This window comes from Dendrobates tinctorius, unplaced genomic scaffold, assembly GCF_039654945.1.
Source record: "Dendrobates tinctorius isolate UK_male_01 unplaced genomic scaffold, ASM3965494v1 ptg000115l, whole genome shotgun sequence".
Lineage (NCBI taxonomy): Eukaryota > Metazoa > Chordata > Amphibia > Anura > Dendrobatidae > Dendrobates > Dendrobates tinctorius.
In genome coordinates this window covers 395,440-415,498 of record NW_027361783.1, presented here as the reverse complement: position 1 = coordinate 415,498, position 20,059 = coordinate 395,440, and the positions used below count along the sequence as shown (strand labels likewise).

The following is a 20,059-nucleotide window of genomic DNA, read 5'->3' as shown; positions in this document are numbered from 1 at the left end:
ATTATTTTAAAAAATATTTTTACAATTATTTTAAAAAAAATGTTTATTTAATTCTTACTTTTACACTTTGTCCCACTATGGGACACTCATTTTATGCAGGCTGATCGCGTCTATAGCATGCAGATCTGCATGCTATAGAAGCTGTCAGTGCTGCAGTTTGTATTACACTGACCAAAGAGACTTCCTGGTCATCACTGTGCATGAAAGAAAGTCTCTCAGGTCTGGAGACCCGGATGTTGTCATGCTCCATGGCAGCGATCGGGACCCCGCGTCATGCCACGGGGTCTCCGATCTAAAGGCAGAGGGGCTGTCAGCCCCTCTGCCGGCTCCAGAACGCTGCGATCATGTTTGATCGCAGTGTTCCAGGGGCTAAAGTGCCGGGAGCGGTCCGTGACTGCTCCTGGCACTTAGTGTCGGGTGTCAGCTCTGAGAATCAGCTGACACCCGACCGCTATCAGCCGCGCTCCCCCTGTAATTGTGCTGGGGCACATGGATGGGATAGTACGTCAGATGTGCATCGAATGTATTTTTTTACATGAAATAAATTCTATAGTTTTGATGTTCTAGTAGGATAAATTTAGAGGAATTAATCATTTTTTCCTCACTCGTTTCCCAAAGGAAAATAGATTTGTATTGTCAGTTAAAAACGGATAACCACTTCTTTCTCATCCTTAAGGTGTTAAGTCTTACTGTTCATTCCGTGTCTCCCGCTGAGCCATAGACGAGTCAGTGAAAGCTTAGAAGCTAGTGAACTGGGATATAGAAGAATATGTTCATAGTTTGCCGTCAGCAGAAATGTAAACAATGAGGTCTGAACTACAGCTCGCTACTCTATTGTCCTAAAAAGATCCACATATAACCCGTGCCCCACCAAGAGGACCTAGACAGATAACAGTATGAAAAGGCTCAGCCAACATGCACCAATGTGACATTTCGAGCGACATCACAACCCATAGTTTGTATAGTGCTGTTTGTGCTGTAGCTAAAGCTTGCTTATTTTCTGCATCTAACAATAAAACTCCAGCTTTGTTAATGACATCAAGTTTTACTTATTGGGGCCAAAAATAACCAGCTGTCATCTTCTTACTGCTTCAAAGGAGAAAGCTTTAAAAAAAAAATACCACACTGAATATGAATTGGTATTTATTTCTTTATCATTTTTAATAACATCATAAAAGAGAAGTGAGAACAAGTATTAGAAATGTATTTGTAGTATTTTTATATACCTCAAAATGCAGTTTTCAGAGGAAAAAAAAAAACACACAGGACATCAATGTCATTCATGTTGCGAAAATGGTATAGTAGTCCTTAAATTAAGGGCTGTATGATATTGATAGGCTATGTTCACATGTGGTTTTTTGCAGCATTTTTTTCTGCAGCAAAAACCTTCACTCATGGCAGTAAAAAGATTACATGTGTGATTTGTCTCCAGTATACAGTGTCAGACTGAAGAACATTGGGCCCCCTGGAGGAATTGACTCTGAGGGCCAACATTTCTCCCCCATTCAAGAGCCCCATAGCAACTGCAAGGTTTGCACTATGAACCCACCTGAAGAAGGTCAGGGCCCACCGGATGATTCTCCGGTGAGCCAGTCCAACCCTTACAGTATATGTTTAAAAAGTTTGTTTTATTCACTAATGCTACAAAACCACAGCTAAAATGTTATGCTGCATTTTTGGAGCATTTTTCCACTTTTTCATTGCTTTCCATGGGTGAAAAAAAGCTGCAAAAAACACTGAAAGAATTGACGTTCTTTCGGAATGTAAAAAGTTCTGTAGTGCTTGATTTCTGAAATCTCGTTGCTTTTGCTGGTATTATAAAATGCCGCTTCTTTTCTGCACCCCCCCCCCCAAAAAAAAAAAAAACACTGCAAAAATGCCACTTATGACCATAGCCTAAATGTATATTTAGGACAAGATTGGAGATTCACATAGTATATTAGGCTGGAATGAAAGGCAGGAGATGTGAATGGTCTCCTGAAATGTAAGGGTATGCAAAAAGAATAGGACCGCTGATTGACACCTTCTTTTCCTATCTCTTCTAGGCTACGCTAGTGGAAAATGCATTTAAAGCTGAAAGGGTATTTTTGGTTCATGCTTCTCAGCACCAGCAGCCCCCAGAGGTAAGATATACTGACATGGTCAAGTGCTGCACTGATAATGGTTAGTGCAGATACCGACATGCTGTACATAGTCCTGTACAATGTTGTCTATTGATATGTTGCATTTGAGTCAGAAGCGATATTATCGGGGCATGACTGAGAAATTATAATGCACTGCAGTAGAAAAAATATGTATGAGTCCAAAGGAGCGGGTTCCTCTTATACATTTTCTATAGACTGCAGTCCAGTCTGGGACAGGTAGTCTATCTGAAACTTTGAAAGCTAAAAGATAAGATAAAACATAGTGTGGTTGACCTCTTGCCACTCCATTTTATTTTCCAAATAATTTTAACCCCTTAATGACCGCCGGTCGTTTTATCGGCAGCAGTTAAGGGGCGGTATTCCTCAGTGCCGCTTTTTAACTGTGATGACAAATAAATTAATATCGCCCCCCCGCATCGAAAAATCTAGCTGAGAACATGATCAGGGCCAGTTTTTCCAGTCCCCTGACACGTTAAAGAAAAAAGTAAAGTCCGATTTAAAAATAATTTCTCTCTGTTCTGATGTGATCTAACATGTCATAGGAGAGAGAAATGATGTACCCAGGACCCCCACGGTGCCTTAGTAGTGGCAACACCCTCCCCCTGCCCTTCTCCTCCTGTTTCCGAAGCAAAATGGCGGGTGCATGCGCAGTGCCATCGCCAAGATCTGCCTGCCAGCACCTGGCAATAACAGGGATTTTTTCTATTGGTCCCTGACTTTTGATCACTGTGATAGATACTATCACAGTAATCAAAAGCCCAATAGTTGTCACCCCCTAGTCAACTTAATTTTCTTTCTTTCTCTCACTTTAGCTGGGGTTAGGGTCAGGGTTAGGGTGGGGCTCTAGGTTTCTTTCAAAAGTAAAAAAAAAAAAAAAAATTGTAAAAAAAATAAAATAAAAAATTACAACTGTTACATTAGGTATACTAGGGTTAGATTAGATTAGTTTTTTTTATTAGGCATTCAAATAAAATAATGGCCGGCAGTTCCGGGAGTGAAACCAAATCTGCTTCTATAGCAGAACAGTTTTCAGCCAATGACGACTCTTAGTCCACGGGATCTCACAGTCCGATGGTAGTTAAGTCAGTCATCACTGCTGAAGTGAATGAATGGAAAACGGTCTCACCGGATCGCTGATAATAGCCATACAGGTATTAGATGAGAGAAGTGCCAAGTCCAAGGCAGCACCAGCCGCAAACCCTCGTTAAGGGATAGTGAATAGGAAATAACAATCCGCGTTTCGACAGAAGAATGCTGTCTTCATCAGATGATGTCCCCACCTGATGAAGGCAGCATTCTCCTGTCAAAACACGTTGTGGAATAAAAAGTTAAACAAACTTCCCTCTCGTCCTTGGCACCCTTTCGACTGCGTTTTGTTATTTCCTAATCACTGCTGAAGTGTCAGAAACAGGGCCAAGTTCCGCCGTCCCCATCGTCAAATCCCAACAATGCATTTTCCCCTTAAATTCACACTTTTTCAGCAATAAAATTACATATCACCAATTTTACCCTCTTCAATTTTTTCCAAATTTTTATAACCTCAGTAGTCCTACAATTAATTGTCCACCAAACCAATTTATATGTCCACCAATATATTTCCCCCAAACCCACTGCCTTTCTTTCTTGTTTATGAATCACCAAAAATCTCTCTGAAATAAAAAATGTTTTGGGTCTTATTCTCAACATGGGTTTAGGAAAAAAAAATCCACTTTCCTTTCCTACTGTCACCAGCACCCCTGTACTTGCTGCTGTCATCTCCCAAGCCCATTATGAAGTCCAAATGAGATTCCTTCATTTTAATGACAATTCCCAAGCTCCCGCAAGAAATAACCCCAACCACGATCTCCTTAACAAATTGAGATCCCTAATTTCCTCCCAAAAGATTAATTTCTAAATTCCTACACCCCAGAGCTAAATGTTGCAGTCTACAAGTCCTTCATGAGTTTTAAGGCCATCTTTCATTCAGCTAATTTATCCGCTCAAAGCGTGCCAAATACGGTATAAAATTGTACAAAATGTGCAAGAGCACAACAGGGTACACTAATATGTGAATGTAGGGACTGCCATATAAACCCAACAAACTAATTTCACCAACAATTACGTTACTAGAAAAACTAGTGCAATAAAATTTGAGGTGTTCCTCAGAGCATACAAAAAAGATTCATGAACGTGACAGTGAAAAAAATGCAAATTGTAATTTTTCAAACTTGTCTTGCATCAACTGTATAAAAAAGATGATATCAAACTATTCACTACCTCCCTAGATAAATACATTAGAGGGTATAATTTCCCAAAAAACATTTATGGAGGTTTTCTATTGTCCTTGAACCACACAGGATCTGCAAATATGTCAATCTATTCCAAATAGAGCCAAATTTGTGTTTCAAAATTCAAATTGTGTCTCTTCACTTCTGAGCTCTGCCCTTGTCCAAACAGAACTTTTTGACTACATAGAGTATTGCCGTGAATGGACAACAAACTGTAGGGTACACTTTTTGGTGTTACCTCTTGCAAAAGTGAGAAATTTGGGGCTAAAGCAAGATTTTGGTGAAATAAATTAACTTTTTTAATATGACAACCTAATGTCATCAAATTCTGTGTTGTGCATCCAGGTGTAGGTTCAAAATGCTTACTATACCCCTGGATAAAATCCTTGAGGGGTGTAGTTTCCAAAAGGGGGTCATTTGTTGGGTAATTCTGCTGTTTAGGAACCTTAGGGACCCTGCAAATGCAATATTGTGCTCGCCATCTCTTTTAGCAAAAAAAAAGTCAGATATTGCTCCTTCCGTTCTGAACCCTGTCATTTGTCCAAACAGAACTTTTTGACATCATGAGGGCTATTGCTACGCTCCTCGACCCTCTACAATACGGTTTCTGCTCTCTTCACTCTACTGGAACTGCCCTCACTAAAGTCTGTAATGTTCTTCTAACAGCTAAATCTAATGGTCTTTACTCCACGCTAATTCTCTTGGATCTCTCCGCAGCATTCAACACTGTGGATCACCAGCTCCTCCTCACTATGCTCAGTTCCATCGGCCTCAAGGACTCCGTTCTCTCCTGGTTCTCTTCCTATCTCTCTGTCCGCTCCTTTACTGTATGTTTTGCTGACTCCTCCTCCTCTCATCTTCCCCTTACTGTTGGGGTTCCTCAAGGATCGGTTCTAGGCCCCCTCCTATTCTCTTTGTATACTGCCCCTATTGCAGTAGATTTGGGTTCCAGTACCATCTCTATGCTGATGACACCCAATTATACACTACTTCTCCTGATATCATGCCTGCCTTTTTACAAAACACCAGTGATTGCCTTGCCATTGTCATGTCCTCCCTCTATCTGAAACTGAACATGTCAAAAACTGAACTTCTCGTGTTTCCTCCCTCTATTAACCTACCTATGCCCGACATTGCCATTTCCGTGTGTGGTTCCACCATTACTCCCCAGCAACATGCCTGCTGTCTTAGGGTCATACTTGATTCCGAGCTTTCATTCACCCCCCACATCCGATCACTGGCTCGCTCTTGTTATCTGCACCTCAAAAACATTTCTAGAATTCAACCTTTTCTTACTTTCGACTCTGCAAAAACTCTTACTGTTTCTCTTATTCATTCTCGTCTGGACTATTGTAACTCTCTACTAATCGGTCTCCCTCTTACCAAACTCTCCCCTCTCCAATCTGTCCTGAATGCTGCAGCTAGGATCATATTCCTCACCAATCGTTATACAGATGCCTCTACCTTGTGCCAGTCCTTACACTGGTTACCCATCCATTCAAGAGTTCAGTATAAACTTATTACCCTCACCCACAAAGCACTTCGTGGCTCAGCACCACCCTACATCTCCTCCCTCGTCTCAGCATACCACCCTACCCGTGCCCTCCATTCTGCTAATGACCTGAGGTTAACATCCTCAATAATCAGAACCTCCCACTCCCGTCTCCAAGACTTTTCACGTGCTGTGCCAATTCTTTGGAATGCAGGTTAATACGATTAATCCCCAATCCCCACAGTTTTAGGCATGCCCTAAAAACGCATTTGTTCAGACTGGCCTATCGCCTCAACGCATTAACCTAAATATCCCTGTGTGGCTCATTCAAAATTTTTTGACCATGACCAGGTTCCTCACATCATGTTGTCACATGCTTTATGCATTTAGTAGCCCTCTGTGTCTGTACTGTTACATATTTAGACTGTTAACTGGTTCATGCAGCAACAGGAACACCCGATTCTTACACTATGGCTGGTCCAAACAATAAAAGCAATTGTTACCATCCACCTTTCGTGTCTCCCATTTTTCCTTATAGATTGTAAGCTTGCAAGCAAGACCCTCACTCCTCTTGGTATCTGTTTTGATCTGTGTTTATTGTTATGCTGTAATGTCTATTGTCTGTAGAAGTCCCCTCTATAATGTAAAGTGCTGCAGAATATGTTGGCGCTATAGAAATAAAATTATTCTTATTATCATTATTATTAATATATAGACACCTCAAAGTCCCTTTAGATCTGAATAGGCCCAGAAAGAGTCAGGTTTTGTAAGTTTGTTGAAAAATTAGAAATTGTTGCTAAACTTTTAATCCCTCTAGCATCCTAACAAAAAAATTATGTTTAAAAAATTATACAGATATAAAGTAGACATATGGGAAATGTTATTTATTAATTCAGTGTGATATAACTATCTGATTTACGGGCATACAAATGTGAAGTTTGGAAATTGCAAAATTTTCAATTTCTTTTGTCAAACTTTCAATATTTTCATAAATTTAGGCAAATCATATCGACCAAAATCTGACACTAATGTGAAGCTCAATATCTGATGAAAAAATAATCTCAGAATCACTAGGATACATTGCAGAGTTTCAAAGTTATTACTACATAAAGTAACAGTGGCCAGATTTCTAAATATTTAGCTTAAAAAAATTGTGATCAAAATAGTGGTCAAAATTGTCACTAAGGGGTTAAAGGGTGTGTATACAGTACAGACCAAAAGTTTGGACACACCTTCTCATTCAAAGAGTTTTCTTTATTTTCGTGACTATGAAAATTGCAGATTCACTCTGAAGGCATCAAAACTATGAATTTACACATGTGGAATTATATAATTAACAAAAAAGTGTGAAACAACTGAAAATACTGTATGTCTTATATTCTAGGTTCTTCAAAGTAGCCACCTTTTGCTTTGATTACTGCTTTGCACACTCTTAGCATTCTCTTGATGAGCTTCAAGAGGTAGTCACCGGAAATGGTTTTCACTTCACAGGTGTGCCCTGTCAGGTTTAATAAGTGGGATTTCTTGCCTTATAAATGGGGTTGCGACCATCAGTTGTGTTGTGCAGATGTGTGGTGGATACACAGCTGATAGTCCTACTGAATAGACAGTTAGAATTTGTATTATGGCAAGAAAAAAGCAGCTAAGTAAAGAAAAACGAGTGGCCATCATTACTTTAAGAAATGAAGGTCAGTCAGTCCGAAAAATTGGGAAAACTATGAAAGTGTCCCCAAGTGCAGTGGCAAAATCCATCAAGCGCTACAAAGAAACTGGCTCACATGAGGACCGCCCCAGGAAAGGAAGACCAAGAGTCACCTCTGCTGCGGAGGATAAGTTCATCCGAGTCACCAGCCTCAGAAATCGCAGGTTAACAGCAGCTCAGATTAGAGACCAGGTCAATGCCACACAGAGTTCTAGCAGCTGACACATCTCAACAACAACTGTTAAGAGGAGACTTTGTGCAGCAGGCCTTCATGGTAAAATAGCTGCTAGGAAACCACTGCTAAGGACAGGCAACAAGCAGGAGAGACTTGTTTGGGCTAAAGAACACAAGGAGTGGACATTAGACCAGAGGAAATCTGTCCTTTGGTCTGATGAGTCGAAATTTGAGATCTTTGGTTCCAACCACCATGTCTTTGTGCGACGCAGAAAAGGTGAACGGATGGACTCTACATGTCTGGTTCCCACAGTGAAGCATGGAGGAGGAGGTGTGATGGTGTGGGGGTGCTTTGCTGGTGACACTGTTAGGGATTTATTCAAAATTGAAGGCATACTGAACCAGCATGGCTGGTGGTGTGGTGCATCTTGCAGCAGCATGCAATTCCATCCGGTTTGTGTTTAGTTGGACCATCATTTATTTTTCAACAGGACAATGACCCCAAACACACCTGTGTAAGGGCTGTTTGACCAAGAAGGAGAGTGATGGGGAGCTACGGTAGATGATCTGGCCTCCAAAGTCACCAGACCTGATCCCAATCGAGATGGTTTGGGTTGAGCTGGACCGCAGAGTGAAGGCAAAAGGGCCAACAAGTGCTAAGCATCTCTGGGAACTCCTTCAAGAGTGTTGGAAGACCATTTCCGGTGACTACCTTTTGAAGCTCATCCAGAGAATCCCAAGAGTGTGCAAAGCAGTAATCAAAGCAAAAGGTGGCTATTTTGAAGAACCTAGAATATAAGACATATTTTCAGATGTTTCACACTTTTTGTGTTAATTATATAATTCCACATGTGTTAATTCATAGTTTTGATACCTTCAGTGAATCTACAATTTTCATAGTCATGAAAATAAAGAAAACTCTTTGAATGAGAAGGTGCGTCCAAACTTTTGGTCTGTACTGTATATTATGTTGACATCTCAATTGCAGGCTTGGTTTGAAGCCTCCATTGCAGAACTAGCCAAGAATATTGTGCTATTTTGTCTGGCACCGCCACTATGATAAACCCTACTGGACCGCATTATAATCAAGGGGATCAGTTGGGAGCTGCTGGTGTCCATCATGTGATTGAATCGACTCTGCAGTCACTTTTTACATTGTGTACTGGAGCAGAAAAATTAAAATGAGTAGTACAGCGCCATAAGTTCCCCATGTACAAACTTTCGGGCAGACGATAGTTCGGCCAACAACTGTCAACTCTACTATACACAGGAAAACTTGCTGAGAATGTCTGTGTTCTCTAGGAGAGAGATGATGCCAGACTCTTATGGCAGCAGCCTATCTTCTCGCTAGACAAAAGGATCGGCCGTAGAAATTCAACACGCTGGATCTTTCTCTTACCAACATCATCTGTCAGGGGAGAGTCGTGATGGCCCCCATACACCTTAGATGGTTGGGCGATCCTACAGAACTTGACAGGTTCAGATGACTTTTATATAATGTATAATGGGGGCCTTTAGCAAGACATGGAAAGCAGAATGACTGTAAGATCAGATTGTCTAAGATTTGCTTGGGAGTCTGTTACCATGGAGACACATAGGCCTGATCCAAAGCTGTAAACAAAAGTTAACTTTTTTATTTTAGATGAATTGGGGCAAAATATAATGATTGCAGTGCTGGACTTAGACTTTAATTTTATTTCCATTTCTATTAATACGTGTGTTGGTGACAGGGATCCACGTGCCATCCTGAGCATAATTCAGTAGATTTCATTGAGTTCTGCCTAAATGGCAAAATCTACAAAGTCTTTGTTGAACCCAAACAGGAAAACTGGCCATTAGTTAATCAAAATGCAGAGGAATGAGAAAAGCTGATGAAGATGACCGCGTATGTACGAATGCCAGAGGGAAGGGGTAATTCTGTCATTCAGCTGTCTAGACTGTTTGCTTTAGTAATGTAAAGCTGTAAATGAACCATTGAGTCACAGCTAAGGCACCGAGGCTTTGCACAGATTCACAGACAGTGGGGTGTAGACTGGGAGGATTTGCTCTGCAATTCAATGTCACAGAAGTGACTTCATCTTATATCTAGAATTATAAAGCAAAACGTATACTAAATATTTATCTCATTGATTCAACAGTAGCCTACAACCTTTGACTTTCCGAATGTTGGCAAACTGGTCAACTGAGCTCAGACATGCAGGGAGCTGGTGGCTCCCTGCTCCATCATTGTATTCAAGTGTATCTGCATTCAGGATGTGAATACAGTTAAAAATGTGATGCTGGGGAGGGAGGACTCTGGTTCGGCATTGGCACTGACCCTGCAACCCTATAAGGGTGTGGGCACACGTTGCGGATTCTACCGCGGATCCGCAGCGGATTTGGTCCTGCAGGTTCGCAGCAGATTCTGCTGCGTTGTACAGTACCATTAATGTCAATGAAATTTGAAAACCACTGTGCACATGCTGCGTAAAAATCCGCGCGGATTAGCTGCGGGCTTATTTCCGCAGCATGTCAATTCTTTGTGCGGTTCTGCAGCGTTTCTGCACCCATTGACTTGCATTGATCTGCAGCAAAACCACAGGTCTCAAAAAGATCTGGATGAAATGCTGCAGATCGGGAGGGGGGAAGAGTGGGGGCGGAGTGTGGGCGGTGATTGTGTACGTGTGTGGTGTGTGGGCGGTGACTGGGCATGAATGTGTGTTCCGGCTATGTGTGTGTGCAGGAATCTGCAGGCTGTCGGGTGTCTGTGCGGGGTGTTGTGAGTTCATTCTCTAGTTCACCAGTTGTGAGTTCCCCTTCTGGACTCACTCTGGTGGTGACGGGAGGTGGTACGGCTGGTTTGATTGGTGGAGATTTGCCACCTGAGAATGAGGATGACGATTGGATCTCAGGATTCTCAGATTGGATTTAAGACAGCCGAAGCCCTATTCTGTTGCTGGTGATTCCTTCTGGCTTGTCAGCTCTTGGTTTTCAGCTCTGTTCCAGTCATCTAAAGCTAAGTTTTTCTGCTAATGTTCACACTTGATTTTGTTGGTCTATTCAGTTTTTTGTGTGGTCTGCCAGCCCCGGCTGGGGGCTGAGCTGAATTTACACTCTTATTTATCAGTATTTTGCCAATTGGCTTTTTGTCCCTTACTAGTTCGGTCTCTTTTTGCTCTGTCTTAGAATATTTCAGAGTGCTGATATAGTGGGAGAAGTCTAGTGACTTCAGGGTTAATTTTGCTATCAGAAGTGTTGGACATTATTTTTGTAGGGTTTTTTGCAGGTTGCAGACAGTGTCCTCCCTTTCCTTTCCTGTCTAGTTAGTTTGGGCCCTATCATTTGCTCAGCCTATTTTCCTGCCTGTGTTTGTGCCTTCATCTTGTTTCACCGTCAATACATGTGTGGTGGCTATCTATTCCTTTGGGGTCTGCTCTGGGGCATGTTGTCAGTTCATTTTCCCCTTCACCATTGAGGTCTGATGAACTCCCTCTTCTGGTGAAGGAAGGTAGTGAGGCTGATTACCAAGCACCTGGGCAGGATGATGATGACTGGGTGACGGGAATTACTGACTGGATATAAGGCAGCCGACGCCCTTCTGCCTTGCTGGTGATCTCTCTGAGGGATTCTAGGAGACCAGTCTGATTCCTGCTCCTCAAAAGCTAAGTTTTCTGCTCTACTTTTTGCATTTGTGTTTTGGTTTTGTTTTGCATTGTTTTCCTTGATTTCTGCCATTCCCTGCTGGGGTGAGCTGAATTCCTTTTTGCTCTGTCTTCAGAAAATACCTGAGTACTGATATAGTCTTTTTGAAGCCTAGCGTCTTCAGGGCTTTTTTCCCTATCAGCTGTTGGCTCTTGTTTTGATAGGTTTTTGGCGGATTACAGACAGTAGCTTTTCTATCCTGTCCTACCTAGTTAGCTTGGGCCCCATCATTTGCTCAGCCTATCTTTCTATCTGTGTGAGTGTTTTTTCATCTTGCTTCACCGTCATTATATGTTGGGGGCTGCCTATTGCTTTGGGGTCTGCTCTGGGGCAGTTTAGATTTCCCTTTCTGTCTTTAGGCTATGTAGTTCTCCGGCTGTGATCGAGGGGTCTAGGACTCCGTAGGAACCCCCCACGGCTACTGCTAGTTGTTGTTGATAGGTTCAGGGGTCTGCAATCCGATAGCTGCCAACTTCTCTGGTTTTCTGGACTTAGCTTGTATTTCTGTTTTTGCCTCCTACGGTGACTCATTCATAACAGGGGCAGTTAGTTTTCCCTTTTCTTGCTTTAGGCTTATGTAGTCCTCTGGCCGTGACGAGGCATCTAGGTTCATCGTAGGCACGCTCCACGGCTACTGCTAGTTGTGTGGTAAGATCAGGGATCTGCAATCTGCATAGTTACAAACCACTCTGGTTTTCTGTGACTTAGCTTGTTTGCTTTTTCTCCTCGGTGACCCATTCATAACAGAATCACCAGCCATACTGCAGATTCTAGGGTACTCAAAAGCAGGAAAGAATTGTAAAAAAAAAAAGTGTCAAAAATTTTTTTTTTATATGTATATTTTTTCCTCTTTTTCTCTGGGGCTGTAGGAGGACTTTTTTTTTTAATGGAGATTAAGCATTTGTCTGATCCTGTGGAGCAGCTCACTGCTGAAGAGCAGGGAATTTCCGCCTATCTCGCTCATTCCCATGCTGCTGAACCAAGAATCCCTACTCCTGATGTGTCTTTTGGGGATCGGTCTAAATTTTTTAATTTTAAGAATAATTGTAAATTATTTCTTGCCTTGAAGCCTAATTCATCGGGGAGCTCTGCGCAGCAGGTTAAAATTGTCATCTCTTTGCTGCGCGGCGATCCCCAGGATTGGGCGTTTTCTTTGACACCTGAAGATCCTATTTTGACTAATGTGGATGCATTTTTTCAAACCTTGGGGTTGTTGTATGATGAACCTAATGCTATTGATCAAGCTGAGAAAGCCCTATTGGCATTGAACCAGGATTCTGCAGAGTTATACTGTCAAAAATTCCGAAAGTGGGCGGTCCTTACTACCTGGAATGATGGTGCCTTGGCAGCTCTCTTTCGGAAGGGTTTGTCAGAAACTGTAAAAGATACTATGGTGGGATTTCCTGTTCTCTCTGGTCTTGACGATTCTATGTCATTAGCCATTCAAATTGATCGGCGTTTACGTGAAAGCAAAACTACACGAGAGGAGTTGCCACCTTTTGGACAAATGTCTGAACCTATGCAATATGATAGAGTTTTGTCTAGGGCGCAGGAGTTTAGAAGGCGTAATAAGCTGTGTTTTTTCTGTGGAGACGTTTCTCATATTATTTCTGTCTGCCCAAAACGAGAGAAACGTTTTGCACACACATTTGCTGTGGGCAGCATACAACCTAAGTTTCTTTTGGCAATTACTCTGATCTGCTCCTTATCCACATTTTCCACGAAGGCTTTTGTGGATTCAGGAGCAGCGTTGAATCTGATGGATTTGGACTTTGCTAAACGTTCTGGTTTTTCCATGACGCCTCTGCGGACGCCTATTCCTTTGAGGGGTATTGATGCTACTCCTTTGGCGGAGAATAAACCTCAGTTTTGGACCCAGGTGACAATGCGAGTTGCCCCAGACCACCAAGAAAATTGTAAATTTTTGGTGCTGCATAATTTGCATGATACTATTGTTCTGGGTTTTCCTTGGTTGCAAACTCATAATCCAGTTTTGGATTGGAAATCTGGGTCTGTGGTGAGTTGGGGTTGACAGTGTGTTCTTAGGGACGCTCCTGTTCTCTCCACCTCTCCTCAGTCTCATGATATTCCTGATTATCTAGCCGGTTTTTCTGATGTATTTAGTGAGAGCAAGTCTGCGTCTTTGCCTCCTCATAGGAGTTATGACTGTGCAATTGAGTTGATGCCTGGGTGTAAATTTCCCAAGGGTCGGCTTTTCTACTTATCAGTACCCAAACATGATGCTATGCGATCCTATATTAAGGAGTCATTGGAGAAGGGTCATATTAGACCATCCTCGTCACCTTTAGGTGCTGGGTTTTTTTTTGTGGCCAAGAAAGATGGTTCATTAAGACCGTGTATTGATTATCGTTCCCTTAACAAGATGACGGTTAAATATCAGTACCCGTTACCTCTGATGTCTGATTTATTCTCCAGAGTTAAGAGTGCCTGCTGGTTTACTAAGCTTGACCTCAGGGGGGCGTATAATCTTATTCGCATCAAGCACGGGGATGAATGGAAGACGGCGTTTAATACTCCGGAGGGACATTTTGAGTATCTGGTGATGCCTTTTGGGCTCACTAATGCCCCTTCTGTCTTCGTCCTTTATGAATGATATTTTCCGTGACTTTGTGGATAAGTTTTTGATCATCTATCTGGATGATATTTTGATCTTTTCTAGTGATTGGGATTCTCATGTGGAACACGTCCGGACTGTGTTCCGGATTTTGAGGGAGAATTCCCTGTTTGTTAAGGGATCGAAATGCCTCTTTGGTGTACAGAGGATTTCATTTTTGGGATTTATCTTATCTCCATCGACTATTGAAATGGACCCGGCCAAGGTACAGGCCATTTATGATTGGGTTCAGCCTACTTCTTTGAAGGCTCTCCAGAAGTTTTTGGGTTTTGCTAATTTCTATCGTAAATTTATAGGTAATTTTTCTGGTATTGTCAAACCACTGACTGATCTGACCAACAAGGGCGCTGATGTGCTGAATTGGTCTCCTGAGGCTATCTCAGCATTTCAGGAGCTTAAGCAGAGATTTACTTCAGCTCCAGTTTTACGGCAACCTGATGTCTCACTTCCATTTCAGGTGGAGGTAGATGCTTCTGAGATTGGTGCAGGAGCTGTTTTGTGCCAAAAAGACCCTGTGACTTCTAGGATGAATCCCTGTGCCTTCTTTTCTCGAAAGTTCTCCCCATCTGAACGCAACTATGACGTGGGGAATCAGGAATTGTTGGCCATGAAGTGGGCATTTGAGGAGTGGAGACATTGGTTGGAGGGAGCTAGACATCAAGTTGTGGTCCTCACCAATCACAAGAATTTGATTTATCTGAAGTCGGCCAAACGCTTGAATCCTAGACAGGCTAGATGGGCTTTGTTTTTCACGCGTTTTAATTTTGTGGTCTCTTTTCTTCCGGGCACTAAGAATGTTAAGGCAGACGCCCTTTCTAGGAGTTTCTTTGCCAATTCTCTTAGTGTGACCGAGCCTACTACCATCCTAGGTGAGGGGGTAGTTCTTTCTGCCATTTCGCCTGATTTGAGAGGCGCCCTGGAGGAATTTCAGGAGGATAAACCTGAGCGTTGCCCTATGGGGAAATTGTATGTTCCTGACCAGTGGAGAAAGAGAGTGATGTCTGAAATTCATTGCTCCGCATTGGCTGGTCATCCAGGTATTTTTGGTACCAGAGATTTGGTGAGTCGGTCCTTTTGGTGGCCTGCCTTATCTCGTGACGTCAGGAATTTTGTACAGTCCTGTGGGACTTGTTCTCGGTCTAAACCCTGTTCTCGTTCTAGTGGGTTGCTGATGCCCTTGCCAGTGCCCAAGAGGCCATGGACCCATATCTCAATGGATTTTATTTCTGATCTTCCTGTCTCTCAGAGAATGACTGTTGTCTGGGTGATTTGTGATAGATTTTCGAAGATGGTCCATCTTGTACCACTCCCAAAGTTGCCATCTTCTGCTGAGTTGGTGCCCTTGTTTTTACAACAGGTGGTTCGGTTACATGGGATTCCTGAGAACATTGTGTCCGACAGAGGAGTCCAGTTTGTTTCCAGATTCTGGAAAGCCTTTTATTCCAATCTGGGAATTCAGTTATCCTTCTCCTCCGCATTTCATCCCCAGACCAATGGACAGACTGAGAGAACAAACCAGACCTTGGAGTCTTATTTGAGATGTTTTATATCTGCTGATCAGGATGATTGGATCTCATTTTTGCCCTTGGCCGAATTCGCACTGAACAATAGAGCTAGTTCTGCCACTTTGATGTCACCCTTTTTCTGTAATTTTGGGTTTCATCCTAGATTCTCTTCAGGGGAAGTGGAATCTTCGTCCTGCCCAGGTGTGGACACTGTGGTTAAGAGAATGCAGCAGATATGGGACCAAGTGGTGGATAAGTTGTCAGTCTCTCAGGAAAAGGCCCAGCGATTTTCCAACCGGCATAGGACCATTGGTCCCCGGTTTAAAGTGGGTGATATGGTTTAGTTGTCGTCTAAGAATATTCCTATGAAGGTTGCATCTCCTAAATTTAAGCCAAGATTTATTGGTCCTTATAAGATTTTGGAAATTCTTAATCCTGTTTCGTTTCGATTGGCTCTTCCAGTTACGTTCAAGATCCATAATGTATTTCACAAATCTCTGTTGAAGAGGTTTGTTGAGCCAGTGGTTCCCATGGCAGCACCTCCTGACCCTGTGTTGGTCGAAGGCAATGTGGAATATGAGGTAGAGAAAATATTGGATTCTCGTTTAGTTAGACGGAGACTGCAGTATTTGGTCAAATGGAAGGGTTATGGTCAGGAGGATAATTCTTGGGTCTCTGCCTCCGATATTCATGCCAATAGATTGGCTTGTGCTTTTCACCGGTCCCATCCTGATCGGCCTGGTGGCGTGGATGAGGGTTGGGTGACCCCTCCTCAAGGGGGAGTACTGTTGTGAGTTCATTCTCTGGTTCACCAGTTGTGAGTTCCCCTTCTGGACTCCCTCTGGTGGTGATGGGAGGTGGTGTGGCTGGTTTGATCGGTGGAGATCTACCACCTGAGAATGAGGATGACGATTGGATCTCAGGATTCTCAGATTGGATTTAAGACAGCCAACGCCCTATTCAGTTGCTGGTGATTCCTTCTGGCTTGTCAGCTCTTGGCTTTCAGCTCTGTTCCAGTCATCTAAAGCTAAGTATTTCTGCTAATTTTCACACTAGATTTGGTTGGTCTATTCAGTTTTTTGTGTGGTCTGCCAGCCCCGGCTGGGGGCTGAGCTGAATTTACACTCTTATTTATCAGTATTTTGCCAATTGGCTTTTTGTCCCTTACTAGTTCGGTCTCTTTTTGCTCTGTCTCAGAATATTTCAGAGTGCTGATATAGTGGGAGAAGTCTAGTGACTTCAGGGTTAATTTTGCTATCAGAAGTGTTGGACATTATTTTTGTAGGGTTTTTTGCAGGTTGCAGCCAGTGTCTTCCTCTCCTTTCCTGTCTAGTTAGTTTGGGCCCATCATTTGCTCAGCCTATTTTCCTGCCTGTGTTTGTGCCTTCATCTTGTTTCACCGTCAATACATGTGTGGGGGCTATCTTTTCCTTTGGGGTCTGCTCTGGGGCAGTTAGTTTTCCCTTTTCTTGCTTTAGGCTCCACGGCTACTGCTAGTTGTGTGGAAAGATCAGGGATCTGCAATCTGCATAGTTACCAACCACTCTGGTTTTCTGTGGCTTAGCTTGTTTGCTTTTTCTCCTCGGTGACCCATTCATAACAGCGGGGCCTGTGCCGGGGTCTGCGGACTGTCGGGTGTCTGTGCGGGGCCTGTGCCGGGGTCTGCGGGCTGTCTGGGGTCTGTGTGGGGCCTGTGCTGGGGCCTGCTGGCTGTTGGGGGTCTGTGCGGGGCCTGTGCCGGGGACTGCGGGCTGTCGGGTGTCTGTGCGGGGCCTGCGGGCTGTCGGGTGTCTGTGCGGGACCTGTGCCGTCGGGGTCTGTCGGGGTCTTGCGGGGAGGCGGCGGGGCTGTCCGTGGGTCATCGGTCTGTCCGGCGGGTGTGCGGGGGCGTGCGGTGCTGTGTGTGTGTGTATGTGTATGCAGGCATCGTCCGTTGGGACCATGCCTACTACCCTGACAGTGATTGACACATTAGCCAATGATGTGACAGTAGTAGTCCCATCATCCGGCTAATGTGTTGAATGTAAAAAAAAAAAACATACAACATACAGAACATATAACATACAGAACATACAGTTAGGTCCATATATATTTGGACAGAGACAATATTTTTCTAATTTTGGTTCTAGACATTACTACAATGAACTTTAAACAAAACAATTCAGATGCAGTTGAAGTTCAGACTTTCAGCTTTCATTTGAGGGTATCCACATTAAAATTGGATGAAGGGTTTAGGAGTTTCAGCTCCTTAACATGTGCCCCCCTGTTTTTAAAGGGACCAAAAGTAATTGGACAATTGACTCCAAGGCTATTTCATGGACAGGTGTGGGCAATCCCTTTGTTATGTCATTCTCAATTAAGCAGATAAAAGGCCTGAGTTGATTTGAGGTATGGTGCTTGAATTTGGAAGGTTTTGCTATGAAGGAAACATGCGATCAAAGGAGCTCTCCATGCAGATGAAACAAGCCATCCTTAAGCTGCAAAAACAGAAAAAACCCATCCGAGAAATTGCTACAACATTAGGAGTGGCAAAATCTACAGTTTGGTACATCCTGAGAAAGAAAGAAAGAAAGAAAGAAAGAAAGCAAGCACTGGCGAACTCATCAATGCAAAAAGACCTGTGCTCTCACAGAAGACAACAGTGGTGGATGATGGCAGAATACTCTCCATGGTGAAGAGAAACCCCTTCATCACAGCCAACCAAGTGAGCAACACTCTCCAGGAGGTAGGCGTATCAATATCCAAATCTACCATAAAGAGAAGACTGCATGAAAGTAAATACAGAGGGTTCACTGCATGGTGCAAGCCACTCATAAGCATCAAGAATAAAAAGGCTAGACTGGACTTTGCTAAAAAAACATCTAAAAAAGCCATCACAGTTCTGGAAGAACATTCTTTGGACAGATGAAACCAAGATCAACCTCTACCAGAATGATGGAAAGAGAAAAGTATGGCGAAGGCGTGATACAGCTCATGATCCAAAGCATACCACATCATCTGTAAAACACGGCAGAGGCAGTGTGATGGCTTGGGCATGCATGGCTGCCAGTGGCACTGGGTCACTAGTGTTTATTGATGTGACACAGGACAGAAGCAGCCGAATGAATTCTGAGGTATTCAGAGCCATACTGTGTGCTCAGATCCAGCTAAATGCAGCCAAACTGATTGGTCGTCGTTTCATACTACAGATGGACAATGACACAAAACATAAAGTCAAAGCAACCCAGGAGTTTATTAAAGCAAAGAAGTGGAATATTCTTGAATGGCCAAGTCTGTCACCTGATCTCAACCCAACTTAGCATGCATTTCACTTGTCAAGGACTAAACTTCAGACAGAAAGGCCCACAAACAAACAGTAACTGAAAACCACCACAGTGAAGGCCTGGCAGAGCATCAAAAAGGCGGAAACACAGCGTCTGGTGGTTGTCCATGAGTTCAAGACTTCAGGCAGTCATTGCCAACAAAGGGTTTTCAACCAAGTACTAGAAATGAACATTTTATTTACACTTATTTAATCTGTCCAATTACTTTTGGTCCCTTTAAAAACAGGGTGGCACATGTTAAGGAGCTGAAACTCCTAAACCCTTCATCCAATTTTAATGTGGATACCCTCAAATGAAAGCTGAAAGTCTGAACTTCAACTGCATCTGAATTTTTTTGTTTAAAATTCATTGTGTTAATGTCTAGAACCAAAATTAGAAAAATGTTGTCTGTCCAAATATATATGGACCTAACTGTACATATAACATACAGAACATACATATAACATACAGAACATACAACTTACAGAACATACATATAACATACAGAACATATAACATACAGAACATACATATAACATACAGAACACACAACTTACAGAACATACATATAACATACAGAACATACATATAACATACAGAACACACAACTTACAGAACATACATATAACATACAGAACATATAACATACAGAATATACATATAACATACAGAACATATAACATACAAAACATACATATAACATACAGAACATATAGCATACAGAACATACATATAACATACATAACATATAACATACAGAGCATACATATAACATACAGAACATATAACATACAGAACATACATATAACATACAGAACATATAATATACAGAACATACATATAACATACAGAACATATAATATACAGAACATACATATAACATACATAACATATAACATACAGAGCATACATATAACATACATAACATATAACATACAGAGCATACATATAACATACAGAACATATAACATACAGAACATACATATAACATACAGAACATATAACATACAGAACATACATATAACATACAGAACATATAACATACAGAACATACATATAACATAAAGAACATACATATAACATACAGAACCTATAACATACAGAACATGCATATAACATACAGAACATATAACATACAGAACATGTTTCCTGATCTG

General features: G+C 42.3%; 1 protein-coding gene across 1 annotated transcript in view; it reads left to right on the top strand.

The window, feature by feature from the left end:
- Nucleotides 1–20,059, top strand: part of CAP2 (cyclase associated actin cytoskeleton regulatory protein 2) — a 203,835-nt gene that overhangs the window by 85,244 nt on the left and 98,532 nt on the right. Inside the window, exon 4 of the mRNA XM_073589936.1 lies at nt 2,046–2,123. Coding sequence (XP_073446037.1) covers nt 2,046–2,123 — 78 coding nt within the window. The remainder of the gene's footprint in view (nt 1–2,045; nt 2,124–20,059) is intronic.